Source organism: Nilaparvata lugens, chromosome 1, assembly GCF_014356525.2.
Source record: "Nilaparvata lugens isolate BPH chromosome 1, ASM1435652v1, whole genome shotgun sequence".
NCBI lineage: Eukaryota > Metazoa > Arthropoda > Insecta > Hemiptera > Delphacidae > Nilaparvata > Nilaparvata lugens.
The window spans coordinates 99,640,445-99,667,933 of NC_052504.1; the positions used below are offsets into that span (position 1 = coordinate 99,640,445).

At 33.9% G+C, this 27,489-nt stretch overlaps 1 protein-coding gene across 3 annotated transcripts in view; it reads left to right on the forward strand.

The window, feature by feature from the left end:
* Positions 1-26,497, forward strand: part of LOC120348789 (endochitinase-like) — a 31,905-nt gene extending 5,408 nt beyond the window's left edge. For 2 of the 3 annotated variants that reach the window (XM_039419818.1, XM_039419816.1), the window contains exons 2-9: positions 2,124-2,191; positions 4,590-4,750; positions 8,556-8,721; positions 10,711-10,927; positions 12,925-13,048; positions 16,238-16,432; positions 21,750-21,825; positions 25,124-26,497. In XM_039419818.1, coding sequence (XP_039275752.1) covers positions 2,125-2,191; positions 4,590-4,750; positions 8,556-8,721; positions 10,711-10,927; positions 12,925-13,048; positions 16,238-16,432; positions 21,750-21,825; positions 25,124-25,299 — 1,182 coding nt within the window. In that variant the 5' untranslated portion in view covers position 2,124 and the 3' untranslated portion in view covers positions 25,300-26,497. The remainder of the gene's footprint in view (positions 1-2,123; positions 2,192-4,589; positions 4,751-8,555; positions 8,722-10,710; positions 10,928-12,924; positions 13,049-16,237; positions 16,433-21,749; positions 21,826-25,123) is intronic. The other variant, XM_039419817.1, reaches the window with a different exon arrangement.
* The last annotated feature ends 992 nt before the right edge of the window (positions 26,498-27,489 follow it).

The window sequence follows — 27,489 nt, forward strand, 5'->3', positions numbered from 1 at the left end:
TTTGTGATTGTTAACAGCATTGAATGATTAGTTTTTCATACACTTGTAAAACGTTGAATTTTTTTGTGAAGATTTCTTCTCCATCATTCTGCATTAAATGGATTTCAATCTAATCACATCTCACTAAACTCAAAGCTTTAAAGTATTTCAAGAAGCTGATGTTTTTCAGGTATCAATATATTGATAGAAACATTAGAATTTGAACAAATTGTTCATTCAAGTAGCTTCAACCACTTAGGCTATTGTTCTATTTTATTTTAGTTTGCAGTATATATTTGAATTTAAATTTGAACGAATTGTTCATTCAACTGTAGCTACTATTGTTCTATTTTATTTTAGTTTGCAGTATATTTGAATATAAATTTGTACGAATTGTTCATTCAACTATATAGCTACTATTGTTCTATTTTATTTAAGTTTGCAGTATATTTTACTTTAAATTTGAATGAATTGTTCATTCAACTGTAGCTTCAACCACTTATTGTTCTATTTTATTTTAGTTTGCAGTATATTTCAATTTTAATTTGAACGAATTGTTCATTCAACTGTAGGTACTACAATTACTCACTGTTCTATTTATTAAGGTTTTCAGTATATTTGAATCTAAATTTGAATGAGTTGTTTATTCAACTGTAGCTACAATCACTTATTGTTCTATTTTATTTTAGTTTGCAGTATATTTGAATTTAAATTTGATCGAATTGTTTATTCAACTGTACCTACAATCACTTTATTATTGTTATATTTTGAAAAATTTCTGAAGTGAATAACTACAAGATTATTTCGGACTATGTGTAATCTTATCTAAATTACACAAGGTTACCTTATTTTTTCTCTCCCTATCATTTTTATGATGTAGGTACTTATTCTATTGATCAATATTTATTGAAGTTTGCAGTATATTTTAATTTAAATTTGAACGAATTGCTTACAGTATTAAACTGTACCTACAATCACTTACGGTATTGTTCTATTTATTTAAGTTTCAGTATATTTGAGTTTAAATTTGAACGAATTGCTTATCCAACAGTAGCTACAATCACTTATTTTTCTATTTTATTTTAGTTTTCAGTGTATTTGAATCTAAATTTGAATTAGTTGCTTATTCAACTGTAGCTACAATCACTCATTGTTCTATATTATTTTAGTTTGCAGTATATTTGAATTTAAATTTGATTGAATTGTTTATTCGACTGTAACTACAATAATCACTTTATTTTTATATACTGCAAATTTTCTGTGAACAACTACAAGACTATTTTGGACTATGTGTAATCTTATCTAAATTTGTGAGAGGAATAACACAAGGTTACCTTATTTTTTCTCTCCCTATCATTTTTATGATGTACTTATTCTATGAATCAATATTTATTAAAGTTTGCAGTATATTTTAATTCAAATTTGAACGAATTGCTTACAGTATTAAACTGTACCTACAATCACTTACGGTATTGTTCTATTTATTTAAGTTTGCAGTATATTCGAATTTAAATTTGAACGAATTGTTTATCCAACAGTAGCTACAGTCACTTATTGTTCTATTCATTTTAGTTTGCAGTATATTTGAATTTAAATTTGAAAGAATTGATCATTCAACTGTAGCTACAATCTATTTTGAAGATTTTGTGAAGGGAACAACTAAAAGACAACGTATTTCGGACTATGTGTAACCTTATCTAAATTTGGGAGAGGAATAGCACAAGGTTATTGAATAAAAACACAAATATGTTGTAAAATTGTACACAGTTTTATTCGGTACACGACCATGGTTTCGTTGACTTGTCAACTTGAAAATGTGACCGGTGTGGTCACAAAACCATTGTCATGTACCGAATAAAACTGTGTACAATTTGACAACTTATTTGTGTTTTTATTCAATTATGGAACGGTTCTACAATATTGACAATGGCTCAGCACAAGGTTATCTTATTATTTTTTCTCTCCCTATCATTTTGATGATGTACTTATTGTATTAATCAATAGAGAATGAAGTTTGCAGTATATTTGAATTTAAATTTGAACGAATTATTCATCCAGTTGTACATACAATTACCTGTATTCACTGTTTCATCTATTCAAGTTTGCAGTATTTTTTGAATTTAAATTCTTCCTTTTTTCCACAGGATGAGAATTCATGGATATGTTGGCCTAGTAATAGGCGTGGCTCTGGCATTCAGCAACTCTGTTGACGGTAATTATTTTTTGGTCATTTTTTAATTTTTTGAATTCTGTTAAATAATAAAAAACATCTCTACATTTGAAACAGAGATGTTTTGGAATTTTTCCATATTAAGGTGAATTGAAAGATCAGATTTTGTCAATTATGTCAAATAATTATGTGGAACTATAGTAATAAGGTCCACGTTATAATGGCAGCAGTGTTTGATTAGCAATGGTGTTGCTATCCTTGTCTATCTTTCAACAAAGCGGATAGCGCTCTCTCTCTCTTGTTCTGCTCTGTTGCCAGATCATTTTTCAAGAATAGAATTAATCAAAAAATATTTAATCTTGATTATGAATATTCATTATGAAATCATTTAAAAATATGATTTCTTGCTTGATAAAATTTAATTGATTATTTTAAAAATGAATGATAGTTGATATTACATCAATAAACCGGTATCAATCACCCTCCATAGAAGGCATTGACAAGACAAAAAAGGATCGGCAACGTTGTTCTCCTATGTTTCTTCACTGCCATTATAACTTGGACCTCACTATAGAAATATATGACTAGAGGATCCCAGAATAAATAAGAGATTGCAGAAGCAATCTGTTCAAAGAATAAAGTGCATGTTGCACGATAACAGGATAACAGTAATTTCAATGTTATTAACGGTCTCAATTACAATGTTAACGATATTGAATTTTGTTGATGACTCAATACTCAATGTTGGGCCAACCTTGATACTCATATGATTTAGGGTATTTGAAATTCAATATAACATGACCTGATTCTGGACAATTTCTATCTAAATTTGGGAAAGGAACAGTTTTGGGCTTTAAGCCTGTTTTTCCTTCCCCAATCATTCATAATTGAGAATGATATTGTAACCTATGTATGGGTAAATGAATAAATATTTATGTTTGATACCTATCATATCATTGTAATAAATGTTAATAAGTCCTTTTATTCAACAACTTTAAACATTTTATAAGAGCTGTCAAAGATTTTTGTTTTATGTTGACTAAAACTATAGTCTTAGTGACTAACCGTTAATTCTCATCTTCTATCTCTATATATATATAAGCGAAATGGCACTCACTCACTGACTGACTCACTCGCAGAACTTAAAATCTACTAGACCAAAAACGTTCAAATTTGGTGGGTATGTTCAGTTGGCTCTTTAGATGCGCACTAAGAAATCTTTTAGTGATATTTTAACTCTAAGGGTGGTTTTTAAGGGTTTAAAGTTCTTTTAGCATGTATATTCTTCTTATTCCAATATCTTGAATTATAAAAATTAATTTTTAATACCTTATAATATTATCTTCGGGGTTGATTCATTCATTTACTCAATCAATGATACAGAAAGCACAATAATATTCATTACAGAGTATTTTTGGGCCTACCTTATAATATGAATTCATTACAGAGGGTTTTATTGAGTTTAATATTGGAAATATATGGAATACAGAGTGACACAGGAACTTATACAGTGAATAATACAGTGAAATAATACATAAAAAATACAGTGAATAACGGGAACTTTTAAAAACGCCATAAACATTAGTGGGAAGGGCAGAAATGATTTTATTCAAACTAATGTAAAGTTCAAGACTTGCCATTTAAGAATTATTAATAACATCTATCACTTTTTGACAATTACTTCTTTAAGATGGCTTCCTCCTGAACGAATACACTCTTGAAATCTGTGCTGACAATTCCTCATTTATCGCTATCAACATCTGCGTTTCCTGGTCCCATGATCTGTCCACCTGCGATTTTCTGTTTGTCGAGCTATCTCAAATCATATGTTCTCACAACTTGACCAATAACTGTGTTGAATCATAATAGACAATTCAAAATGAAATTAACAAATATTCCAGCTGAAATGTTTAGGAATCTAAAAACAGATTTCAAGAGTGTATTCGTGCAGGAGGAAGCCATCTTGAAGGAGTAATTGTCAAAAATTGATAGATGTTATTAATAATTCTCAAATGGCAAGTCTTGAACTTTACATTAGTTTGATTAAACTCATTTTTGCCCTTCCCACTAATGTTTTATGGCGTTTTTAAAAGTTCCCGTTATTCTGTGTCACTCTGTATAAGATAATAAAGCCTATTAGATAATACGGTTTAGTGAAATAGATAAGTATAATTATTAGAATTTTTAAAATTCTCTCCCAAATTCAGCTTATAATATTAGCTCAAAACAAGTTTGAGTCACTTTACACTCTACATCAACATTTTCTGCCCAATAATGAAATGAATTTGAATTTTGTTTCAGCTAAGAAAGTATATTAGAATTTTCAAAATTCTCTCCCAAATTTAGTTTATAATATCAGCTCAAAACAAGTTTGAGTCACTTTACACTCTACATCAACATTTTCTGCCCGAAAATAAAATGAATTTGAAATTTGTTTCAGCTAAGAAAGTAGTATGTTACTATAGTTCTTGGGCTGCCTTTAGAGATGCGCCTGTAACCTACAAAGTTGAGAATATTCCCGCCTCTATGTGTACTCATATAATCTATGCATTCCTCGGAGTCAACGAAAATACATGGCAGGTCAAAATTTTGGATGAATATGTAAGTATATCCATTATTATATTCTCTCATTTTTTTTAAAGCGTTGCCGATTTTCTGCCTTGTAATTTGTACGGTAATGTAATTGACTTCAGAGTGGGTGAAAAGTCCGAGAACGGCTTAATACACAAAGATAATTTGACGGTAGGTGTGATTGGGGATCCTACTCAAATTGAAATAAACTTTATAATGACTTTAAAAATCTGGTCCACCATCTTGGATCCGCCATATTAAATGCAACTTCATTTTTTTGGAATGTGGTCATGCAATACATGATTTCGATAGGTAATTTGAAGAAAAAATGAATGGCGGAAACCGCATATCGATATCTCAAACCGTTTTGGAAATACAGTATTCACATTATTAATCAATACTATTCTAAGCATAAAAGAGAGGAAAAAGTCTGAGAACGGCTTAGTATCTCATAAAAAGAAGTGATTCCAAGGTGTGTGATTGGGGATAAAAATACGCCCAGAGGGATTTTGAATTATACATCTAAATTGTAGCAATCGGAAGATATTGTTGATCTAGAACTAAAATTCATCAAAATTGATTTTTTCTTCAAATTTCACTCATTTTTGAAAAATCGTAACTCAGTACTCATTGGAGATAGAGAGTTCCGAATGATCTCATTTTATTCAGAATTATATAATCTAAATTCACATGAGCCAAAAAATGATCAACTCCCTGCCGCACCATCTTAAGGACATTGACAATAGAGTGCAGCTCAAGAAAAAATTGAAGGACTGGCTGGCTGATAAGTGTTTTTATGACATGAATGACTTTTTGTTGTGATTTTATTTTTGTAATATGCAATTTTATTTTGTAATATGTGACGATTACCAAATAACTTTATTGTTGTACATGCAAAGAGTAATAAATTCAAATTCAAACAAAGGCGAGAGCAAATTTTTCTGTCCGATTAGCTGAAAACTGGAAAATGAGCCGAAAATACGAGGTTTTTGTGCCTCGTATTTTTCTGTTCTGGACTTCTCTTATGTACCCAAATAATATATTGAAATATCAGAACTACAATATAAATTGCAAGCACACCCCCTTTTTTATGTCTATATTGACTGGACTAATAACAATCCTTGGTAAATCAAGAATCCATTATGCGAAATTTCAAGTTGATCAGTTAAGTAGTTCAGACGTGATGATGCGTCTTTTGTGAATTTCCTATCCCGTACATGTGCTCCGCAAGGGTGATGACTCATATTTGTAAATATCTCATTCCGTCGTACTTGTAAAGCCTAGTACAATTCTATCCTCTATTATTATTATGTAGGATACTTTCCTCAGTGCACCTCACTATATAGGTTAAAACTCGGGACACGCATATACCCGCACCGAGCCCGTGCCGAGGTACGGCCGAGCTACGTCCGCGACACAGTGATGGTGGTAGGAGAACACACATACCGTGCGACAGCCGAGCGGCAGCAGTGTCTCAGTTCTCTAGTGCTACTGCGGTCTGATTTCTGAATCTTTTAAACTATTGTTAATAATAGAACACTATTAAAGCTTATATTGTTACATCCAATTTAAATTTATATTATTCAATTTTAAACTAATTACCTGTAGACGATGAGAATCTTAGTGCTGGTATATATCTCTGTGCATATAAAGGTGCGTACAGTTAAGCTGTGTACAGATATACGCGCCTCCAACCCGCTCCGCGCACGCTCCGCCCTTGTTCCGCCATCGCACCGCAATCGCTCCGCCCCCGCTCTGCATTCGAAACGATCATGAACGTTACGGGAGATGTTAGCTCTTCTCGCGTTCCACTCTTGCTCCCCGGTCGATCATCAATCGCTCTGCTCGAGTGACGTTCGGTTGCGGAGCAGAGCGAAAGTCTGTATGCACCTATAAGCTGCGTACACATACTCGTGCTTCCAACCCGCACCGAGCACGCTCCTCCCTCGTACCGCCCACGTACCACCATCGCACAGCAATCGCTCCGCCTCCGCTCTCTACTCGCACCGATCATGAACGTTACGGAAGATGTTAGATCTTCTCGCGTTCCCCGGTCGAACCATTGTTGCTCGCCGGTCGATCATCAATCGCTCTGCTGGAGTGACGTTCGGTCTTGGAGCGGAACGAAAGTCTGTACGCACCTTTAGATATACGCACCGCGAACATGAGCAATTCACTTTTAATCAGCTGACTATATCTGTATTTTCAAAGAAACGGTAAGATACTGATATAAAGAGCTTGGCATCAGCTGATTAGAAGTGAATTGCTCATGTTCGCGGCGCGTAAATCTGTACGCACCTTAACAATACCATAATCAGTCATATGTATCGGAAATATATATCAGCAATAAAATTGTTATCTTTTGTCTGATGTATCTAAACGTACCGTAATTAGTTTTAAATTTAAAACTTCAAGACACAGTCACGGGTTCCTTGTTTTATACTTTTTGTTGTTTATTTTATTATTTATCATATTATGTCTATCACACCTTTTGCTTGACTTATTATTTCAATTCAATTCAAATTTATTTATTCCACACTCATAAATATATATACATAAATCAAACAAAGTTCAACATGACAATACAATCCAAACCAAAGTGTAATAATAATAAATGGTACCTAAGTGAAAAAACCACTGGCATAAGATGACTCTTGTTCGCCAGTGGGGATATGAAATTATAACACGCTTAACCTGATTCAAATTGATTCAGCACAGAAGCAAATATTTATACAGAATAATAAATTATGAAACAAAGAATCAAAACAAAATTCACAACAAAAAAAAATTAAAAAATCCTCTCGAGTAGCTTAATATACTATATAACAGACTATGGTACTCTCTTATTCATAGATATAGTGATCCATAAATACAGTGTAAACAGGGTATATAGAACGCATTTCATGGTAAATGGGAAGAGGGAGAAATCATAATATTCTTATAAGAACAAAAAAAAATCACAAAATATTCAAATTGGGAATAAAAAATTCTGGCAAATCGTAATTCCCATACGAAAAAATCACAAAATATTCAAAATGGAATAAATTTCTGGCAAATCGTAATTCCTATACGAAAAAAAATCACAAAATATTCAAATTGAAATAAAAATCTTTGCAAATCGCAATTCCTATACGAAAAAAATCACAAAATATTCAAATTAAAATGAAATTCTGGCAAATCCAATCTCTTATGTTATTAGGGACAGTTATGATACATGGAAACTCAATGAGATCTGAAGGTAATTTATTAATTATCTTTGGTGCTATATAAATAAGCTGCTTACGGATGATTGTCAGATCTGAGTCATAACATTTATATTTAATTATATTGTATCTGGTTCGTTGATGTTCATTATTTATTTAAAAAATATATTTTTGTTACTCTGAAAGTATTTAAAGACGTTCAATACATACAGCTGGCGGATTGTAATCACTTTAATTTCATTGAAGCCTTGAATAGAATGGTATATCATGGGTCTATTTAGTATTGGTTATATATACTTTTAGTTTTGGTTCAACTTATTCTCCGTTCAACCATGCATATTCCTCATCACTTTGATTGAAAAAACTTGAAAATTCTGTATTTCTTCAATAAGTTTTTCACTCTCTATGTTTACCTTCACCGTCAAAAAGTGAACTGAACTAGTCGGTGACGGCGCGGGCAACAAACACGGCGACGGTGCTGACGCGGTGCGGTAGTATGTGTCCTTACACGTTTAAAGCATTTGTTTTCTCACTGGCCGTAGTACGTCCGTCACGGCTGTGCCGCGGCGCGGGCTCGGTGCGGATATGTGTATCCCGGCCATAATAGTGAATGGTTTCTATTCGGATTTCAGCTGGACGTAACGCTGAACAGTTTGAGGAGGTTCACGGGTCTGAAGCAGAACAATCCTGGCCTGAAAACATTGATAGCGGTCGGTGGTGGCGCAGAGGGGGCTCAGAAATACTCCAACCTCGTTTCCAGTAAGGATCGCCGTGATATCTTTGTCAGGAGCCTTGTTGGTGAGTGGAAATAAATTCAATCATTCATTCATTTATTGACAATAATAATAATTTTCATTACTAGCCGATTGTCCTAATAGTTATTTTTCGTGGAGCTATGTTCATCACTCATCAATTTCTTTCAAATTTGATATTGATCAAGTAGCCTATTCAATTTGAGAAAAAATAAATTTGAGAGGAAAGTGAGCGAAAAATATCTATTAGTACAATCGGCTTGAGCTAAATAAATGAAATTTGGAACATAAACGCTCTATAACATGGGATATCTTCTTATGCTATATTTTCTCTATGGTATCACAATAAATGATAGTGATACAGTATCACCACACATGATACAGTATCATTACAAAATGATACAGTATCATCTCAACTTGATACAGAACTTTCAAACTGAATCAATTCTACAAACCATGGAATATCTTCTTATGCTATCTTTTCTCAATAGTAGGGGTGACCTTATTTCCCAGAATTGATGTACAGTCCGGGTCCTGTAGCTTGCCTTTGGCGGTGGGCCACTAGATTACAATAGCCTATACTAATCGTTCAAAAACATTGAATATTTTTGAAAATATATCTTTCCATAAGCAACAGAGATGCTCTTTTGTATCTTCTCAAAAGCAACATGCTGCATCCGAAAAGATACACAAGGAACTCTAATGTATCTTCCCATAGGCAACAGGCTCTTTTGTATCTTCTCAAAAGCAACTTGTTGCATCCGAAAAGATACACAAAGATACACAAAAGCAACGTGTTGCATCCGAAAAGATACACAAGGAACTTTAATGTATCTTCCCATAAGCAACAGAGATGCTCTTTTGTATCTTCTCAAAAGAAACATGTTGCATCCGAAAAGATACACAAGGAACTCCAAAGTATCTTTCCATAAACAACAGATGCTCTTTTGTATCTTCTCAAAAGCAACATGCTGCATCCGAAAAGATACACAAGGAACTCTAATGTATCTTCCCATAATAAGCAACAGAAGTTCCTTTGTATCTTCTCAAAAGAAACATGTTGCATCCGAAAAGATACACAAGGAACTCCAAAGTATCTTTCCATAAACAACAGAATGATGCTCTTTTGTATCTTCTCAAAAGCATCCGAAAAGATACACAAAGAAACACAAAAGCAACGTGTTGCATCCGAAAAGATACACAAGGAACTCTAATGTATCTTCCCATAATAAGCAACAGAAGTTCCTTTGTATCTTCTCAAAAGAAACATGTTGCATCCGAAAATATACACAAGGAACTCCAAAGTATCTTTCCATAAACAACAGAATGATGCTCTTTTGTATCTTCTCAAAAGCATCCGAAAAGATACACAAAGATACACAAAAGCAACGTGTTGCATCCGAAAAGATACACAAGGAACTTTAATGTATCTTCCCATAAGCAACAGAGATGCTCTTTTGTATCTTCTCAAAAGCAACATGCTGCATCCAAAAAGATACACAAGGAACTCTAATGTATCTTCCCATAAGCAACAGAGATGCTCTTTTGTATCTTCTCAAAAGCAACATGCTGCATCTGAAAATATACACAAGGAACTATAAGTATCTTTCCATAAGCAACAGATGCTCTTTTGTATCTTCTCAAAAGCAACATTTTGCATCCGAAAAGATACACAAGGAGCTTTTAGGAGCTACGTACTTTTAGCACAACACAGCCTATCAGCTGACATTCGTTCATCATGCTCTTTCCATTGTTGGTGATACGTTTGCAAGTCTCTCATTCATGAACAATCTCTGTGTTTAGGGAGCTTACTCCAAGAAAGCTCTGTAAGGAGCTTCCTTCATATAGGGATCTATAGTCTCTGGAGCTTGATGTTTTTGCAAAGCCATGAATATTACCCCGCGAACCATACCTTGACTATATTCCATTCAAGGTCACGGAGGCAAAGCTAGGGGACGCGTACTGTATCTCTGGCAACCTAACCTAATCTTACTCAATCTAGTGTAACCTGACCTGTGACACATGCGTTTTGCAGACTTCATAAAACAGTACAACTTTGATGGCGTGGACATGGACTGGGAATACCCGGGAGCCACTGGCAACCCTCAGGATCGTGACAATTTTGTGGCACTCATGCGTGAGATACGCACCGCTTTCAACCAACAAAATGGCGGCGCTTGGGAAATCACAATGGCCGTCTCCATTAATCCACAACACGTCCAGGCTGGATACAATGTCCCTGAGCTTTGCAGGTTAGTACACAACAAATAAATGAATAAATTGATTCATAATAATATAGACAAATAACCAATAACTATATAGAATAATTCCTCAATATGACAGTTGAAACAACCCCCCCCCCCAAACAGCTATCCCATAGCCTACTGCAGAATTGATTCAGCTTAGAGCATGCTATACCATTTCTAAATTTCTCTTATTTAGAATTCTATTTATTCGATAGAATTTGTAAAATAAATATCTAATTCTTCTCCAGACGGACTTAATCATAGCCACCTCTAATACAAAGGTGGTATTAGAGGTGGCTATGACTTAATATGTAGGCTACATCTCACTTTAGATGATCATCTATTATGATTCCCAAGTATTGAATATTATTGAAGCCTACATCACTAGAATGATAATAGGGAGAGAAAAAATAAGATAACCTTGTGCTATTCCTCTCCCAAAAAAATGAATGAATTTATTTATTAGTCAGAAAAAAAATTGTAAAAAAAGGTTCACAAAATAAAAAAATATGCTTCTGCACTAAACTATTAAAGCACATGCATAAAAATACACGTAGGCCTACTGCTAATCTATTACATTAGGAATAATGACATTCAACATTGTGACATTAGCAAATAAAAATTTTTTTCAACATTTTGAAAAATAATTATGCAATAGTGGTCCAATAGGATCATTAACCATTATAGATCATAGATCCATCATAGGATCTTAAAGTAACTATGGTCTATTATAGTAATGCTCCTAAGAGTGTAATGTTTCAATAGACCTAAGTTATATATGTATAAAATAAAGTTTTTTTTCCTCCACCTACTGTCAAAGGTACTTACTTTACTCCCTGAAACATGATACTAAAGTGTCACTTTTTCGCTCTCGGTACTAAAAAACAGAAAAACTCCCTAGGGAGTAAAAGTGACTCCATTTAAATAAAATTGGAAGCATCTCTATTTTAAATCGTACATTTGGAATAGGTCAGAAGGTCTAAGCTCAGATGAGGAAGCATATAGAGTAGTCATTAAACCAACTAAATTCAATACCTCAACCAGACATTTGATCGATATATAAAATTTATGTTTGCTGAAATTATTATTACAAACTTCATATCACTATACTAAAAAAATGTATATATTTTTCTCTTTCATTCCATATTATTCAAAATATCAGTCAATGAATATTACTTATTAACTAATCAAATTTGAAACGGGAACTTCATCATAGCTGTAGTTTTGGCTGTCATTGTTGTTACAACTTTAGCTGACAGATAGTGCTGTCGGAGGAGAACAAGCCAGCTGTTTCTGTTTACTTTTTAGATTATGTTGTAACACATTGTTTGGTCACATACGTTTTTAAAAATTATTTTATTAGCAGTTTTTATAAAAATGTAGGTGGAGGAAAAATGTTGTGTACATCACGAGTGAAAAATGTTTTTCTCCCTCAGGAAAATTGTTGCCCTCGGCTTCGCCTCGGGCTTCAAACTTTTCCCTCAGGGAGAAAAAACAGCACTTTTCACTCTAGATATACAAATAACTATTTCTATATAGGTACTCAATTTTAATTGTAGGGCTACTGAACGTATTGGAACACAATTTCATTCATATATAATACACTAATGGACTGTGGACTGTATACATATTATTATAAGGTATTCTAAGGTATTATAAGGATTGATAACTTAATCCTCATAGATTCTATTAGATTGAATGGAACTTGACAAACACATATGTTCATCATGTGTATGATAAGTTATGTTCAATCTAATAGAATCTATAAAGATCAAGTTATTAACAAAATGTTCATTTCTCCGTCCTTATAGATTCTATTAGATTGAACATAACTTATCATACACATGATGAACATATGTGTTTGTCAAGTTCCGTTCAATCTAATAGAATCTATGAGAACAGAAAACAGAAGAATAAACATTTTGTTGATAGCTTTGGTGTAAACGCAGCTTATCTTGTCTTTTTTTGTATTCTAAATTATATTTTAATTGTATGTTTTGTAGAATAACGAATGCAGTTCATGTGATGACGTATGATATGAGAGGCAACTGGGCCGGATTTGCTGATGTGCACAGTCCCTTGTACGGTCGACCTCAGGATCCACCCAACTATGCCAAATTCAATGTGGTATGTCTCACTTCCAAATTACAATATCTGCATCATAATAATTATAGTCTTTTTAAAAATAATTTCCTTTGTATAGGTTCAATCAGAACTATATAGTGAGGTCCACGTTATAATGGAAGTGTTGTTATAGCAATGGTATTGCTATCCTTGTCTATCATTCAACAAAACGGATAACGCTATCTCTTTCTCGCTTTGCTCTAGATCGTCTTTCAACAATGTACAATTGATAACTAATTAACAAACTATTTTATCTTAATTATGAAAATCCATTATGAAATCATTGAAAAATATTATTTCATGCTTAATAAAATTATATACCCAATTGATTATTCCAAACAAGAATGAACAGTTAATATTACATCAATAAATCTGTATCAGCCACTGTCTATAGAAGGCATTGACAAGAGAGAGGATCTGCAACGTTTTTCTCCCATCTTTCTCCACTGCCATTATAACAAGGACCTCACTATAATATCTACATTTATCACTTTAAACTATTTATAAAATAGTATTACAGTGTACCCTTTTTTTAAATTGATAGAAAATAAAAGTTTAAAAACACAAATAGTGTGTTGCTATCATACATATGAAACACATCACTCTGTGTTTTAATCTATTATTTTATATTAATTTCAAAAGAGGGTACTATAATACTATTTCATAAATAAAAATAATTAGCCCTGAATACATACATTTTAAGAAGACACTTCGATGTATACCCAATCTATAGTAAAAGATTCACGTTATACAGAGAGTCTTGAAATTATATTAAATATATAATATTTGATTGAAATAATCAAGTCATAAATTAAGAAATAATAAAGTCACAAATATTTATAAAAATTGGTAAATATCTAGAATTCATGGATTATTTTGTATATTCCTATAGCAGTGTTTGATTAGCTGTATTGTTATCCTTGTCTATCATCCAACAAAGCGGATAGCACTATCCCTTCCTTGCTTTGCTCTGTTGCCAGATCGTCTTTTAAGAATGTAAAATTAATAATGAAATTATTTTATCTTAATTATGAAATCATTGGAAAATATAATTTCTTGATGAAAAATATAATTGATTACGGTATTTTAGACGTGGATGAACTGTTCATATTACACCAATAAACCTGTATCAGCTGACGTTTGTAGAAGGCATTGACAAGACAGAGAATCGGCAACATTATCTCCTATCTTTCTCCACTGCATTATAACGTGGACCGCACAATAGGCATTAATTAAATTAATGCAGTTGATTTATTACAATAATTCAACATTTCAGCCTAACTAGGGCTTGAGATTTATATACGGTCATTATTTTCTATATTGGGGTCCACGTTATGATGGTAGCAGTGGAGAAAGATAGGAGAACAACGTTGTCGATCCTCTGTCTTGTCAATGCCTTCTTTAGACGGTAGCTAATACAGGTTTATTAATGTGATATTAACTGTTCATTCTCGTTTATATTAATCAGTTATGTTTTATAAAGCAAGAAATTATATTTTTTTAAAATTTTATAGTCGATTTTTATAATCAAGATGAAATATTTTGTTGATTAATTATCAGGTCTACATTGTTAAAAGACGATCTGGCCACAGAGCAAAGCGAGAAAGAGCATATTTATTCATTTATTTATTATTTTACAAAGGCGACTTTCTAGAAGTATTTTAAGCCTAGGTAATGATGATGGGATGAATGATAATACAATGAAGGTAGAGCTATGAATGAATAAAAATAAAGGTTATGCTATCTACATGAATTGATTTGAGTCCAATTTTCAGTCCAGAAATAAATGAACTGTAAATTTTGAATTTGATTTGATTAAAAACCAAATATAATAGGATGATTACATTCAATAAACTCTCAGAACTTTTAGTGTTATTGAACATAGATAGTGTTATTGGCTTTGTAGAATGATAGATAAGGATAGCAATACCATATTGCTAATCAAACACTGTAATATTACATTTTTTTCTCGATTGGAATCGAATCTTCAATTCGAGATCTATAAAACTCTATAGTAAATATCAGAGTCATCGATTACGGACAACTTTTTGACTGAGAATTTATCGTAAATGTTTGTGTTGCATTGATCCATGGTATCACCGAAACACAGAAACAGAATTAATAGATTATTTAAATAGAGATGATGTATAAAAATTTTAAATAACCGTTTCAAAATAAAGTTTTATTGAGAACAAATATAAAATGTGAATTCTAAACTTGTAATTTGTAATTTTTTTGGTGACGTGTCCATGATGTAGACAATGATTTTGAGATGTGGTTTTTTGTTCTGACGACGAGGCTTTCTTGTAGCTTTGCTTTTCCTGTTCTTCTCTCTAAAAACATGGCTGGCTGGTGTGTGTTGTAACTTTGTGCTCTCTAAATAATTTTCTGTTTAAGTGAATTTATTAATGTTTTAAATTGAGTTTTAAACAGTTTATAGTGTTCTATTTTGTCTATAGATAGTTTATTTTGTATACAAGCCAATAGCCACTGTTTTTCAACTATAAACTGGATAAGTACTTAGTTCGTAGTAACTTTAGATGCTTAGGCTTGTAAGTTATTGTTCTTTGTATATTTGTGTAGTATTTTGCCAAAATTCATCTGAAGATTATAAGTTCATTTGCTCTGAAAATTGGATTTCTCATTCATAGGCGATAGATCCATTCATAGTTTATCAAGAATCTATTACATTGGAGCCGACAACTATCCTTAGGTTAATAGGTGTGAAATGCTATCCAGCCGATTTGGGAAAAATTGGTAGCATGGCAACACTGCCATTATATCGTGGACCTCACCATACAATGATGTTAGAAACATTTCTGCCTAACTATAGGGCTTGAGATATAAATATAGCGTTGTCATTTCTAGGCTGTGACATAAGTTTAGCATTCACGCAGAGACTTAAATTATTAAGTAATATGTGGGAGACGTCATGCTACTTGGAAAAATGTGAGAATAAATAAACTTATTCAAAATCTATATTATTAATGAAAACACTGGGATTTTGCCAGAAGTATCAATGATTTAATGTTAAATTGCATATGTCTCAACTACATAACTTTTACAATAATTTTTTACAACATTTCAAGTCTCTTCATTTAGTAATTTCTATAATGAATAGACATTCGAGTAGCCCTATTGAAATAGCCCTACTCTATTAGAGTATTAAGTGTTTTTTTTTTGCAATTTCAGCAAGACGGCACCCAGCTGTGGCTTTCTATGGGATGTCCGGCCGATAAGTTGGTGGTGGGGGTGCCTTGCTACGGCCAATCGTTCACCCTGACACCTGGTAACACCAACTATCAGCCCTATACCCCTGCCATCATGAACCGAGGCGGAAATCCGGGACCTTACTCAAAGACGCCTGGCAATCTGTTCTATTACGAGGTAAGCCATCAAAGATATTAATTCATTTTATTATCACTATTGTATTTCCCTTTTTGTGTGATTGAGAAGTTGATATTGTGGTAATTATTCATATTGAATGAAAGAGACTAAGAAATTGTCAAAAACCACAGATTTATTGATACTTAGAAAGACCGGTCATCGACAATGGTGTAATAACCGAGACCGTTCTTTCTAAGTATCAATCAATCTGTGGTTTTTGACAATTTCTTAGTCTTTTTCATTCACTATTGTATTTTTTTAACTTTAAAGTGAAAAAACACTCACATTCTTTTGGAGTTGCGACGACCATTTCGTGCTGGTGTTGCACATTCTCAAGCCAAACAGAAACTTTATTTTATTCATGACTAACAGGTAACACGTGTTCCTCAAGGGTCTAACTAAAAAGTTGACAAATTAAAGACTTGACCTATACTGAAATCTTGGAGAATTTCAAATAGGTCTATAATCATCTTGAATAAATTAATCTTGAAAAATATTAAATAGGCCTTTGACCAACCTCGGTAAATTAATTGAAAACCTGACATACTGAAATCTTGAAGAATTTAAAATAGGCCTATAATCATCTTAGGTAAATTAATCTTGAAAAATATTAAATAGGCCTCTGACCAACCTCGGTAAATTAATTGAAAACTTGAAAATCTCGAAGAATTTGTAATAGGTCTATAACCATCCTCGGTGAATTAAGAATCTATATGTAAAATTCCAAGCTAATCAGTTCTGTAGTTCAGACGTTATGATGCGTTAGGCTAGACACACATCAGCTAGTCAAGACAAGACAAGACATGATCAGACACGTTCAGTCACAATACTTCACATAGTCGCTTATGAAGACAGCATGTCTAATTGCAATGACTAATCAGTGTGTGTTGCATCATAAGCAACTATGTGAAGTGTTGTGACTGATTATGTCTTGTCTTGACTAACTGGTGTGTGCCTAGCCTAATTCGTGAATTTTCTTATCAAACTTGAGAACATGACAAACTTAAAACTTGTCCTACAGTACTGAAATCTTGAAGAATTTTAAGTAAGCCTATATAATATGAGCCTGGGTAAATTAATCTTGGCGCTACAGCCCAAATCGAGCCCTGGCCTCCTCAATTCTGCGCCTCCATTCGTCACGATCTCTTGCCTTCCTTCTCCAGTTCCTGATGCGAAGGAGTTCTGCTGCATCCTTGGAAATACCATCCGCCCATCTCAGTCTTGGCTTCCCCACCGGTCTCTTGCCTCCTGGCTGTCCCATATATATTTTCCTGGGGGCGCGAGTGTCAGGCATCCGCTCCACATGCCCTGCCCATCTTAAACGTTTCAGTCTGACATATATGGACAGGGGTGGCTCCTTATAGAGTGCAGCTAATTCGTTGTTATTTCTTATTCGCCAGACACCCTCATCACACACAGGTCCATATATTCTACGCAGCATTTTCCTTTCCCAGCGGTCTAAATTGCCTGCTGCCTTTGATGTTAATGTCCAAACTTCGCTTCCATACGTGACCACTGTACGTATTATGGACTTATATAATCTAGCCTTTATATTTCTATGGACGCTTCTAGACTTGAATATCTGCAGCATAGAGAAGAATGTTTTGTTCCCCGTATTGAGCCGCTTCTGTATTTCTTTCATCTCATCACTGTCCGCTGTTATATTAACTCCCAGGTAGGTGAAGTCTTTCACGTTCTCAAAGCTGTACTCACCACCAATAGGTTTTGTTCTCTTCTGTTGTGCTGACGTCTGCTTTGATGTAGGAACTTGGTCTTATCACAATTCACCTTTAGACCAATCTCATTAGCTGCATTTTCCAAGTTTGTGAACATTTCTTTGACTGCTGCCACTGATCTTCCTGCTAGGTCCAGGTCATCTGCATACCCTAATATCTGCTGGTCTTGTTTATTAATGTACCACTTGTATCTGCCAGAGTCCCTCTTATCACCCTTTCTAGTGCAAGGTTGAAGAGAACTGGTGCTAGGCCATCTCCTTGTTTCAGTCCTTGTTCCACCTCAAACTTATCTGTCATTTCCCCATCTATCTTCACCTGACAGGTGGTCTTCTTCATTGTTGCTCTGACAAGTCGTACAAGCTTTGTTGGTATGCCAAGATCAAGCATGGTTGAGTATAGCTTTTCTCTGTCGATGCTGTCGTAGGCCTGCTTGAAGTCTATGTATAGGTGGTAGACATCTATATTGAACTCCCAGAACTTTTCTGCTAACTGTCGGGCAACAAAGAGCTGATCTGTCGTTGACCTGCCTGATCTGAAACCAGCCTGATACTCTCCTAGTAATCCCTCAGCATACACATCTATTTTATCTTTGATTATTGAGGTGAAGGTTTTATATGCTGTTGATAAGAGAGATATACCTCTGTAGTTTTTGGGCTCAAGTCTATCACCCTTTTTATAGATGGGGCATATGATGCTCATGTGCCAGTCTTCAGGGAGGGTCTCTGTTTCCCACACAAACTTTATGAGATGGGCCAGTTTTGTTGTCAATTGATCTCCTCCATACTTGAGTAATTCTCCTGTAATTCATCTATCCCTGGGGCTCTGTTATTCTTTATTTTCTTCAGTGCCTTCACAACATCATCAACCGTGGGTGGTTCAATGATTATTTCATCATCAATTACTTCTAATCTCTGGTCTGGCAGTACATTTTGGTCTAGGTTGGGGTTAAGCAACTGACTGAAGTAGGTCCTCCATCGCTCCATTATGCTATCTTTATTTCCAATTATTTTTCCATTCAGATCCTTACAAAGTGTTGTTTTTGGCTTGTATCCTTTCTTGAACAGGTTTACTCCTTTATATGCCTCTCGGGGGTCTTTCTTCTCAAAATCCTGTTGAATTTTGGTGACCTTGTTGTTGTAGTATTCTCGTTTTTCCTTTTAATCACACTTTTAGCCTTTCTTCTAAGAATATCATAGTTTGCTTTTTTGCTCTAGTTGGCCTTTCTATATAGTGTCTCCGGGCCTCGTTTCTTTTCTGTATGGCCTCCTCACACTCATCATCAAACCAGCTCTCCCGTCTTGTTTGGGTACTATATCCAATAGTCTCCTCTGCTGCCTGGGTAATAGCCCTCTTCAGATCCTGCCATTCCTCCTCTGTTGTTCTATTTTCCTCCTGTGCGTGTACAGGTAATTGAATGAGATTCTCCAGTGCCTCTTGATATTTCTTTCTTTCACCTTCCTCCCTCAGTTTATCTACATTCAGCTTTGGTGGCCTCTGCTGCCTTTTATTGTCTTTACTGCGAATTCGGCATCTAAAATCAATTCTCACCAGATAGTGATCAGAATCACAGTCCGCACCTCTGCAGCTCCTTATGTTTGTGATGCTTGTAGCTGCTCGTCTATCCACCAAGACATGATCAATCTGATTATGGTGCTGGCCGTCTGGTGATGTCCAGGTCCACTTGTGAATTTCTTTTCTTGGGAACTGTGTTGAGGCAACTATCATGTTTCTTGACATTGCAAAATCCAGGACCCGCATTCCATTGTCGTTGCTCTTTTCATGCAGACTATGCAATCCTGCCACTCTCTGGAATACCATCTCCTTACCAATTTTTGCGTTCATGTCTCCCAAAATCATTTTTATATCATTAGAAGGCATGCTATTGTATGTCTGTTCCAGCTTGCAGTAGAATTCATCCTTAACAGCTTCATCTTTATCTTCACTTTCGGCATGCACATTTATTAGTGAGAGGTTGAAGAATTTTGTTTTTACCCTTAGGACGCATATTCTCTCATTTACTGGCTTGAAATCTATAATATTCTCCTTCATGCTATTTTCCACCACAAATCCAACTCCAAGTTCATGCCTGTCTCCCTCCTTGCCACTGTACATCACAGTGTGAGACTGAGTGTCAAACACTCCCTTGCCTGGCCAACGCATTTCCTGTATAGCAAGTACTTTTACTCTATACTGTTTCACACATTGTAGTAATTCTTTCAAGGCACCACTTCTGTATAAGCTTCTCACATTCCATGTTCCCATAATCAAGTTCAAGTTCTTTTTCCAAAATTGTTTTCCGAGTATCCTGTCCGATTTCCGTGGCTGTTGTTGAGGTTTCGTAACAATTGGTTTTTATGGGGTAGGGTCGTTGGCCCCACGCCCAACCCCCAACCTGGAGGACCAGGTCATTTTTCGGGTTTCCCTCCCTAGCCTTTGGTAATCCAATACCTAACTACAAGGCAGCAGTCAATTTCCTTTCGGGGTTTTGTTCCCTTAGCCTTTGGAGATCCATTGATCTTCGTCTGCAAGGCAGCAGTCGTGTTTGCTGGTTTTGGTCCACCCCGGGTATTTGATTTCCCCGGTACCACCTATATCTAGGAGGCATTCCCCGATCCGCCACCTGGGGAGGCGCCCGATAGAAGACCAGCAACTCCCACGGGCTATGATCGACTATCCTTGGTGAAAAATTTGACAAACTGGAAGGTTGACCTAATGAAATCTTAAAGAATTTAAAATAGGTCTATAACCGCATCCTCGGTGAATTAAGATCGAATCTATATGTAAAGTTCCAAGCTAATCAGTTCAGTAGTTCAGACGTGATGATGCGTTATTCGTGAATTTTCTTATCAAACTTGAGATCATGACAAACTGAAAACTTGACTTACCGGAACTGAAATCTTGAAGATATTAAAGTAAGCCTATAAAATATCAGCCTGGGTAATTAATCTTGAAAAAAATTTAAATAGGTCTATGACCATCCTAGGTGAACTAATTGAAAATTGACAAACTGGAAACTTGACGTACGGTACTGAAATCTTGAAGAATATGAATTAAGTCTATAGTCATCCTCAGTAAATAAAGAATCTATATGCGAAATTCCAAGTTAATCAGTTGAGTAGTTCAGACGGGCGTGATGATGCGTCATTCGTGAACTTTCTTATCCCCCTCATGTATAAACCAGTTCTTTTCTTTATTATATTATAGACAAGCAGGTACCCCGTGCTCCTCAAGGGCCTAATTAAAAACTTGACAAACTGAAAACTTGACCTGGAATCTTGAAGAATTTGAAATAGGCCTATAACCATCCTCTATCTATGAAGACTATATAGTCTTCATCATCCTATGAATAAATCTGTTTTCTCAACTCCAAAAAATTCGAAATCCCTCAATGATTTGGTGAAAAACTTAATACCTATGGACATTCTATGTCTCCTGTATGTATAATAGTATTTGTTTGCTCGCTATTAAATAAATATAGCTTATGATAATTATTATCTTGCCATTGTTTTTACAAAGCGTTCCATACATAGATTACTCACTATTTAAATTCATAATATGATTGGATTTAATTTGTTTTCCAGATCTGCACAAATGTTCAGAAGAATGGCTGGACTCAGTCATGGGCTGATGGAGCATTCTGCCCCTATGCTTATCAAGGTAAGATATTCAGTATTTTTAGCATTTATTATTTCATACTTTCGACAGTAAAGAAGCTCTAAGAAAACCATTCTACTTTTTTTGGAATTGGAGCATATAAAGTTGTATATTCATATATATTTATCATTCAATTCAATTTATTTGCCATTTTATAAAATAATACAAATATTCTTCTTTTTCTTACAGTGCATACTTGAGCTATGAATATGAAACAAAATTTATAAAGAGAAATTGAAAGTTTCTGAAGAATTTTGTTTTCAAAGTTTATCACATTATGAACTTTGAAAACAAAATTCTTCAAATATTTTCGATTATTTTAATGGCAATAAATTCAAATTCCAGTTGATACATTTTTTTGAGTAGTGTGTGAATCAAATCATCACCTCTACATCACGGTTTATCTGTTTTAGATTAAGGTTTGAAGGTTGATTTTCTATTCAATCATGGCTTATTCAATATTTTCATATTATTATTCAATTAAAATAAATTTTGAGGAATTAAATCATTTCATAACTTACTTTCAGATCTCCTTTTTTTAAATATTTGTTAAAATATTTTGTTTGGCTAGCACCAATTATCATTACGTGGTTGGTCATTTTCACCTGCAATGAGAAATTGACGATATCACAAATTTCAAAACATTACAACTCTTACTTAGTTCCGGTTGTACAAAAGGCGGTTAAATTTTAATTGTGATTAATATTCCAGGATAACTAATCAGAGAAGCCGTCGTCTCAAAGAAACATTCTCTTATTGGCTCTCGTGATATTAATCACGGTTAAAATTTAACCGGCTTTTGTGCAACCGCGTCCTTGTATGAGAATGTGTATGAGAATACTTGACAGAACGGCATGAAATTTTGGGAACATGTGTGAATATTGGGGATGGCTTTTGACCAGAAATTTTAATAGGGGGCTAATAATAATTATATATTAATCCATTTTACAGACCTATGTTTTCGAAATTGTCGGCCGAGCGGCTAACATAGAACGCGAAGATCATCATGATTCAAGATCATGTTGTGATAATATGATTTAGCATATGAACTTACCAGCTGTAATAAACACGTCACTCTGTGATAAAATTGTTTACTGGTATTAAAATGGTAGTTTTAAGCACATAGGAAACTCGCAGTGAGATGTGAATAAAAATATTGACTGTCAGAAAAAATTGAATGATTCACCAAATAAAGTCGAGTGTGTCATCATACACATATGGGCCATACGAATAAAACCAGAGCAAATGCTCATGAGCAAGAGCATGGAGCATAAGGTTTTGCTCATGAGCAAATAAAGGTATAGAAGCAAAAGCATTTGCTCATTTTTATATGAATAAGCTTTACCTTATATACTCTTACCTTATGCTCCTGAACTCTGAAGCAAATGCTCACCTATTTTCGATTATTTTAATGGCAATAAATTCAAATTCCAGTTGATACATTTTTTTGAGTAGTGTGTGAATCAAATCATCACCTCTCTACATCACGTTTTATCTGTTTTAGATTAAGGTTTGAAGGTTTAATTTTCTATTCAATCATGGGTTATTCAATTTTCTTATTATTATTCAATTAAAATAATTTTTGAGGAATTAAATCATTTCATAACTTACTTTCAGATCTCCTTTATTAAATATTTGTTAGAATATTTTGTTTGGCTAGCACCAATTATCATTACGTGGTTGGTCATTTTCACCTGCAATGAGAAATTGACGATACCACAAATTTCAAAACATTACAACTCTTACTTAGTTCCGGTTGTACAAAAGGCGGTTAAATTTTAATTGTGATTAATATTCCAGGATAACTAATCAGAGAAGCCGTCGTCTCAAAGAAACATTCTCTTATTGGCTCTCGTGATATTAATCACGGTTAAAATTTAACCGCCTTTTGTGCAACCGCGTCCTTGTATGAGAATACTTGACAGAACGGCATGAAACTTTGGGAAAATGTGTGAATATTGGGGATGGTTTTTGACCAGAAATTTTAATAGGGGGCTAATAATAATTATATATTAATCCATTTTGCAGACCTATGTTTTCGAAATTGTCGGCCGAGCGGCTAACATAGAACGGGAAGATCATCATGATTTAAGATCATGTTGTGATAATATGATTTAGAATATGAACTTACCAGCTGTAATAAACACGTCACTCTGTGATAAAATTGTTTACTGGTATTAAAATGGTAGTTTTAAGCACATATGAGATGTGAATAAAAATATTGACTGTCAGAAAAAATTGAATGATTCACCAAATAAAGTCGAGTGTGTCATCATACACATATGGGCCATACGAATAAAACCAGAGCAAATGCTCATGAGCAAGAGCATGGAGCATAAGGTTTTGCTCATGAGCAAATAAAGGTAGAAGCAAAAGCATTTGCTCATTTTTATATGAATAAGCTTTACCTTATATACTCTTACCTTATGCTCCTGAACTCTGAAGCAAATGCTCACCTATTTTAAAGATTTTTCATCAGCTGGTTCGCCTTTGTATCCTTACTTTGTTTTTATAGCTCACGGAAGCGCTAAATATGCAAGTAGGGGCACCGCTTGTGTTTGCGTCGTCCGCTCTGTTTTCTATTTATGAATAGAGTTTTAGGTTAGTTGAGTTTAGAATTTTGAAATAGCGTGAAAAAATGTCATCTCTATAATAATCTTCAGCATATTCTTATAATATCAATAGCCTTCTTAATCGTCTACACTCTCATCTCCTTAAATAATGCCTATTTCCTATTTTGTGATGGCTATCTTTTGTAGGAATAATGGTGATTTATATCATGGTTGAATCTAAAACGAGTTTTATAGTTCTCAACCATTGTTTGTGATCGTATCTGGTATAGTTTCCTCTTCCTCATACGAATAGTTGAGCCATTTTACTATGAGCAAAAAGTGATAAGCTGCTCTGGACTAGACTCATCTTTTTTGAAGAATTTGCTTCAAAAGTTGAGCAAATGCTCTAGTCTATTCATACAGTTTTGAGTATAAGCTTTTACTTTTGAGCAAATGCTCAAAATATTTTTTTGATGAGCATTAGCAAAAGGTTTTGCTCACGTTTATTCATAGAAAATGAAGCAAATGGTCCATATTTCAGAAGTATAAGCAAAAGCTCAACTTTGTTCATATGGCCCATTGACTTTTTGGCGGTACGAAGTTCGCCGGGTAAGCTAGTTGATTATAAATTATAATTATAATAGTCCAGAGGTTATGTAGAGTTCATGATTTGATTCACACACAATTTTAAGTAAAAAAATGCCTGAAGTCTCTCTTGTTTTTGTAATGAATAAATAACGTTTTTGCAGGTGACCAATGGGTGGGCTTCGACAACGAGCGGAGTATTCAGATAAAGATGGACTTCATAAAGCAGAAGGGACTCGCGGGAGCCATGATGTGGTCCATAGATCAGGACGACTTCACTGGAATGTGTGGACCTAAGAACCCCATCATCAGCACTGTGCACCGCCATATGAGAGGATAGTAACATATAATATAAAGGCACAGACACACGAGGCGTTTATTCAGAGGTGTCACATGAGAGGTGTAATGGAAAATCAAATAAATACAATATAAAAACTTCTAGTATCATTTTATTGAAAACTTTAAAATATTTTATTAAATATTCAAAATATTCTTTAAATATCTAAAATATTTCAAAGTTTTTAATAAAAGTTTTTATATTGTTTTTATTTGAATCAAGTAACCCATATAAGTGAAGTGATTTTATGAAATGGAAAATCGAATATTTGATGAAAGTTTATTTATTTATTGATTTATTAGATAGAGCGAACAATATAATAGTCGGAAAAGAAAAAACAGGCTATTGCCCAAAACTTCTCCAATTTCCTGATTTTGTCACAAATCGTCCAAATATTATGTAGGTTATGTTCACTTCAATTTCAACACCAAATCCTCAATTTGAAACTATGAATCAGAATAAAACAAAGAATTTTAAATTTAGATAGATTGATAATGAAACTTCCTTTATTTATTTCTTTTTTTACTTCTTTTATTGATAATAAAAGTTGCTCAAGTATCTGATAAATCATAGAGAAAAGATAGCACATAAGAGAATATCCCATGATATAGGGAATTTATGTTCACAGATATCACTGTTAACTCAAGCCGATACCGTCAAACCAGCTAACTTGGGACAGTTTTCAACTTTGACTTGAAATTCAGTTGGTTCCATTATTATTTTAATAGTTTATTTTTCTTGTGCTCAAAACTTAGGTCTTTAATAATACTTCAAATATATACATTCAATTTTATTATTATTCCAACCTGTTCTGGAAAAAAATTAAAAAATATGGTGTTCCAAGTTACCGGCAGAGGTTGGGTAACTTGATACACTATCATTATGATTTGTCTGTAATGAGACAATTGAGTGGTTGAAGGCTAACTTATGACATTAGATTTCGAATAATATGTTTCATATTCATAATTAAAATACTTTAACTGTAAAATAATTTAATAATAGATAAAATAATTGTGTTTAATAATTGAGTGTTCACAATAGAAGTTATTAAAGGCTCGATTTCTAGGTTAGAGATAGTAGATTGTTATGACTGTTAAAAAAGTATCTTAGCTGTTAATTAGATGTTCAAAACGTTATTAAATATTTTCAATGATGTGTTCCCAACAAATCTACAATGCCAGAACTCGGAATGAATTGCACCGACAGCGGTAAGTTGAAATTGGAGGGAAGGGGTTAAACTGTCCCAAGTTGGACTACTGTCCCAAGTTGGACTACTGTCCCAAGTTAGACTAATGTCCCAAGTTAGACTACTGTCCCAAGTTAGCCGGTTTGACGTTAGTCCTAGTAGTTGTTTTTTGTGAAACTATGTGACGCTGGTAGTCTCTCATATTGTGCCGTTCTCACACTCTCACCTGGCCAAAACAGTAATAATTGTAGTATATTATTCTTTAAATCAATATCCTGATACAAATCAATAAAACTTTTATTAATTCCACACATTCACATTTTCCATTTTCTTAATCTACTATTCATTGAGCTTTTTTCGAAGAACTAACTTGTTTATCTATTTTATTTACGATGCTGCTTTCTGAATTAATCACATGACTACTTTCATATGATGATAACATCATACGTCAAAATAGAATTACCATCGCTAAAATCTCATATCCTACATAATAGATAGTTGTCGACTAGAGTAAGTAATCGTGATCGAGAGTAAGTAGAGTAAGTTGTCAAGACAGTAATCGGCTAGAGTTAATAATAAATCGGGTGAAATTTGGAGCATAAACTACCTATACCATGGGATATCTTCTTAAGCTATATTTTCTCTATGCTGCGATATACAGAGTGTCTCACGAAAAGTGTAATAAAAATGAAGTATTTGATGAGAGTTGGTTGAGTACCGTATCTGTGATCTGATATACAGAGTGTTCCATTGAATGTGTGTCAAGCGGTAATCTTAGATTCTACTAAAAAATTGCAAAAAAAATGTCCAGTAAAATTTTTCTTAGATCTTAGTTTTCAAAGATTTCAGATACCATTTATGGTGAGATATGTGAAATTTATTCATAATAGAACACTAAAGAATATTGTCTAAAGATATCAAGAATTTATTAAAAATTTACAAACATTTTTCAACACTTATGGTGTCATAGGTATTCATTGTAGATGTCTCCATAGGTGTTGAAACAA